This window comes from Lactuca virosa, chromosome 6 (genome assembly GCF_052849685.1).
Source record: "Lactuca virosa cultivar CGN04683 chromosome 6, Lactuca_virosa_CGN04683_v6, whole genome shotgun sequence".
Lineage (NCBI taxonomy): Eukaryota > Viridiplantae > Streptophyta > Magnoliopsida > Asterales > Asteraceae > Lactuca > Lactuca virosa.
The window spans coordinates 80,763,521-80,767,939 of NC_136431.1; the positions used below are offsets into that span (position 1 = coordinate 80,763,521).

The following is a 4,419-nucleotide window of genomic DNA, read 5'->3' on the forward strand; positions in this document are numbered from 1 at the left end:
TGATTTATTTTAAGTTATAAACTTGGTCCCTGAGATTGTCTCTTTTATTCTTATTATACCCTTTCACTTTTATTTGAATTAAATTAAACCCTCTACTATATATAACTATGTATGTTTATATAATTTTAAAAATTAATAATATGTTTATTTGAATTTTTAATTAGTAAAATGATTACTTAAGTTTATAATTATGTTTTTTTTATCTAATTTTAAAAAAATTACAAAAATAAAAATATAAATGATGTAGAGTGATAATCATTTCCAATGACCGGTGGGTTGGTGGTGAAGTTGACGTGGCGCAGAGGTGGCAGCACTTTTTCGGTGGGTTAGGTGTGACCACTCCCCACAGTCTAAGCATCATACTCTCATACCTTCTAGCCTAAATACAAAAATTGATAGGGAACCATCTTTTCAAAATTGATACAATTAAAATTCAAGATTCATTCTATAAAAAACTAAACTGTCAACTAATATAAATTTCATTGGAATTTATTATAATTTTATAGGAATTCATTATTTGAAGGAAAACGTTTATTATATATCATTATTATTACATTAATCTATATTAATATCGTCGTTATTAGTATTAGTATTTTGTTTTTATTTTTATTATTTGTATTTGCATCATGTATTATCATTGTTAGCATTAACTACTCAATTTTAAAGGTGGTAAAAAATGACACTAGACAAAATAGACAAAATAAACGGGTTTGGTAAAAGATTTCAACCAGTTTTAGTAAACTAAAATAGGTTGACATGAAAACTAGGATCAAGCAACATAATTAAATTTTTTACCCATAATAGCAACACACTTACATTTCACTACCAATATAGGTAAATATACTTTGTTTGTTACACATTCCTATCATCCGTTAAAATTGTAACTATAATGGACAAAGAATTGTAAGCATGTCGCTATTTATGTAAAAATGATGTAACTATGTTGATATTATGGAACTACATATTGCTATTATTGGTTAAAAAAATAAGTATTCAGTTATTATGGGTAAAAAAATGCAAGCACATTGTAATAATGGGTTAAAAAAATAAATACATTGCCCATATTGTTACTTTCAGTTATTTACCCAATATTTATCTATCAACCAAGATAACAAAGAAATGAAATTACAGACAATTTAAACGATTACAATTGTTTACATTTTGATTTCATAAATCAACCAAACACTGCTCGTTCAATTTCATTCGTTTCAAAAATATTCTAGAAAACAACCACCATCAATAATTTTATTTATTTTCTTGCTTAAATATGTTATTTTAAGGAGAAAACAGAAACATAATGTAACACATGTAGTAAAGAAAATTATGATTAAAAGTACACAATACTTAATTTGAGATGCAATATGACTCTTATTATCAAGGCCTTGTATCAACCAGTTTAACTCACACTTGTCAAATCTCATGAATGCTGATAAATAAATCCTCAAAAAAAAAAAAAAACAAAAAAACAAAAAACAAAACTTTTTGTAAAATTGGTGACCTGGCATTTAGCATCATTCTTCTTTCAGCAAAAGTGAAGTGCATGACAGAAGTGAAGACAACTCATCTTCTGTTGCCAATCCAAAACCTTGCCAACGTATTCTACCAAATTTGTCCACCAAGAATATATAACTGTGGACCATTAACAAAAACAAGATTTTATTTAATGACATATGATATTTTTATAAACCTAAGTTATAAGATACATGAAAATGAAGAAAAGATTGATACCCAGTTAGAAGGTTGAGTATTTTGAGCTCTTTTCTGAAGTAATAATGGTCACCAAAAGCATATGCTATTTCTCTCTTCAATAACCCATCACTTTCATGGCGTTTTGGCTTTTTTAACATGCGAAGTAGTAGTGTCTTTATAGGGGCGAGAGATAAAAACCATGATTCAATGAAGGAGATCTGAAAACAAATATAAGAAGCTAAGATATGGAAAGTGTTAATTAAGTCCCAAAAATGGAATTTAGAAGACACGCAACACCATTCATATGAAAGGACATATGCTACAACTATAATCTAATCGAATACCTCATATAACTGAACTTTCTCTGAGTCCCTAAAAGCTTCAACAAAAGGAAAACTCCAAGAATCAGTCATTGCCTGTAAAAAGATGGTGTTTCAGGTTCTTATTCAGCTACCCAAATGGCAAAAACATCATGATATTATTTCTCATTGTGATTCCTTTTACTAAATGAATGAGAAAGGAAATGGCATTAGAACCTGTGAAGTTGCACGAAAAGAAAGACACATCAATGTAGCTTTTGGGAAATCAGTCTTCATTGATTCATTGTTAGTTCCAAAATTAGTGATGGGTAGTTTGAAACGTTTTCCATTTGAGTAATTTACTTCTAGCTGAGGGAACTTCAAAGCTTCCATTGCTGGAATAATAACCTTATTTGCCATGGCAATCTGCAAATCATAGATCAAAATCATGTTTATTCAAGTAAACAACTCATCTTTCTGCTTCAATAATCTATTAGAAGTTTAGAACTTGTCTTACCTTACCACCATGTTGTTTGAGTTCAGCCATATCAGCAAAATATCCCCTATTCATTTCATCTTTACTGCCCTAAATCGCACAAATTTCAACAAAAATTCAACCACAGCTTACACGATAATCCACTGAAGAATCAACTACAGTTATGCAACAACAAATCGTCATACTTACAGCCGAGCACGCTCTTTCTCGATCGCATCCTTATTTCCAAGCTGCATTCAAATTAGGCGGATTACAACATGGTAACCCTAACAGTATAAGAAATCGAATGCACAGCAATTGCTGCTCAACAATACCAAAAATCAAGCTCATGTTGCACGATTACACGACTTCATAATGTCTAGGATCTGGTTTCAGCGAAAACTGAATTCAAATTAATTTACTTACCTGATAGAAATCGAGGAACCGATTGGAGGTGAAACGCGTGGGGATGTTGGCTGGTAAAAACATTTTATCTTCTTGTGTGAACAACAGCCGTGAACTTAGAGCAACCGCCGATCTCGAAGAAGTCAACTGCTTCAACTTCAACATCTTCCCTACAGCTCCGTCACCGGTGAGGTGTATGAACCGGGGAGAATGTATAATACGAGTAATCGGCGGAGGGTTTCGAGTCTTGCGGATTTCTAGATGAAGGGTCGGGTCGGGTTCGCTTTGAAGTAGGATAAGCAAAATACCTAATATAATCCAATTGGACCGAACTAGAACTGAATATGCAAATGGATTTGGTTTGCGGTTGTTTGAGTTCTATTGTTCGGTTTTTTTATTCCGGGTCGGTCTGGTTCCAAACCGATCTCATTCGAATACAAAGGAAACTAAATATAAAATTGAAACGAACCAGAACCGGAATCATATAAAAAGTTTCGGTTAAATTTCAATTTTCAGTTTCGGGTCGGTTAAGTCCGGTTCTAAAACCGATCACGTCCTGATACAAAGGAAATTAAATATACAACCAAACTAAATCGGAACCGAAACCGTATAGGAAACGAATATGTAAATTGGTTCGGTTCTCAGTTCCTTGAATTTTTATTTTTCGGTTTTGAGTTGGTTCGGTCATGTTTTACGACCGAACTCATCTCAATACGAAGGAAGTTAAATATAGAACTAAACTAAACCGAAATCGGAACTATATAGGAACCGGATATTTAAATCGGTTTGGTTCTCGGTTCCTTGAATTTTCATTTCTCGGTGCCGATTATTTTTATTCGTAACCAGAATCTATTTCTGGATTAAATTTTGAAACAATTGAATACTGACATAATATGGATAAATGGCCTACTTTTTTTTATATTTGTTAAAATGAACACTAATAATCGAATTTTCATTAATTTTGAAACGTCCTAAATTTCAACCCAAATTTTTCATTTTTAAATAAAAGAAACCAATTGTAAATCCATTTCTCAAAGCATATCAAAACCAACATTTGTTCCAAAACATGCCACAATATTTTCGAAATCATAGTAATAATAAAAATAGTGAAATCATATAAGTGGAAGTCTCCGAAAACATATTCATGGATGCGATACAACCACGTCGCACCCTTCTCCTACTACCAGAACAACCCGAGAACATTGAAATTCAACGAGTAAGCACACAGCTTGGTGAGTTCCCGAAGATAGCACATACCTAAAAATATTATATTTTAACCATAGTCTTGTCTGCTATAAGCCCAACTATAGTCTTTCGTGTTATAGTCCAACTATAGTATTTCCTGCTAAAGTCCAACTATAGTCTTTCCTGCTATAGTTCAACTATAGTCTTTCCTGCTATAGTCTAACTATAGTCTTTCATGTTATAGTCTAACAATAGTCTTGTCCTCTACAGTCCAACTGTAGTCTTGTCAGCTATAGTCCAACTTTAGTCTTGCATGGTATAGTCTAATTGTAGTCTTGCATGTTACGGTCCAACTATAGTCTTTCA

At 32.2% G+C, this 4,419-nt stretch overlaps 1 protein-coding gene across 2 annotated transcripts; it reads right to left on the reverse strand.

Moving 5' to 3' along the window:
• Positions 1 to 1,295: 1,295 nt before the first annotated feature.
• Positions 1,296 to 3,151, reverse strand: LOC145120361 (ATPase complex subunit). Of its 2 annotated transcripts, none has more exons than XM_079056187.1 (7): positions 2,890 to 3,151; positions 2,674 to 2,714; positions 2,506 to 2,569; positions 2,226 to 2,414; positions 2,034 to 2,105; positions 1,729 to 1,907; positions 1,296 to 1,629 (listed from the first exon to the last, which is right to left on the reverse strand). In XM_079056187.1, exons 1-7 carry the CDS (start codon positions 3,031 to 3,033, stop codon positions 1,512 to 1,514), a joined length of 807 nt encoding a protein of 268 aa, XP_078912313.1. In that variant the 5' UTR covers positions 3,034 to 3,151; the 3' UTR covers positions 1,296 to 1,511. The 2 variants fall into 2 exon arrangements, with proteins under 2 accessions (XP_078912313.1, XP_078912314.1); XM_079056188.1 differs by having other exon boundaries at positions 2,506 to 2,574; positions 2,890 to 2,973.
• Positions 3,152 to 4,419: the final 1,268 nt, after the last annotated feature.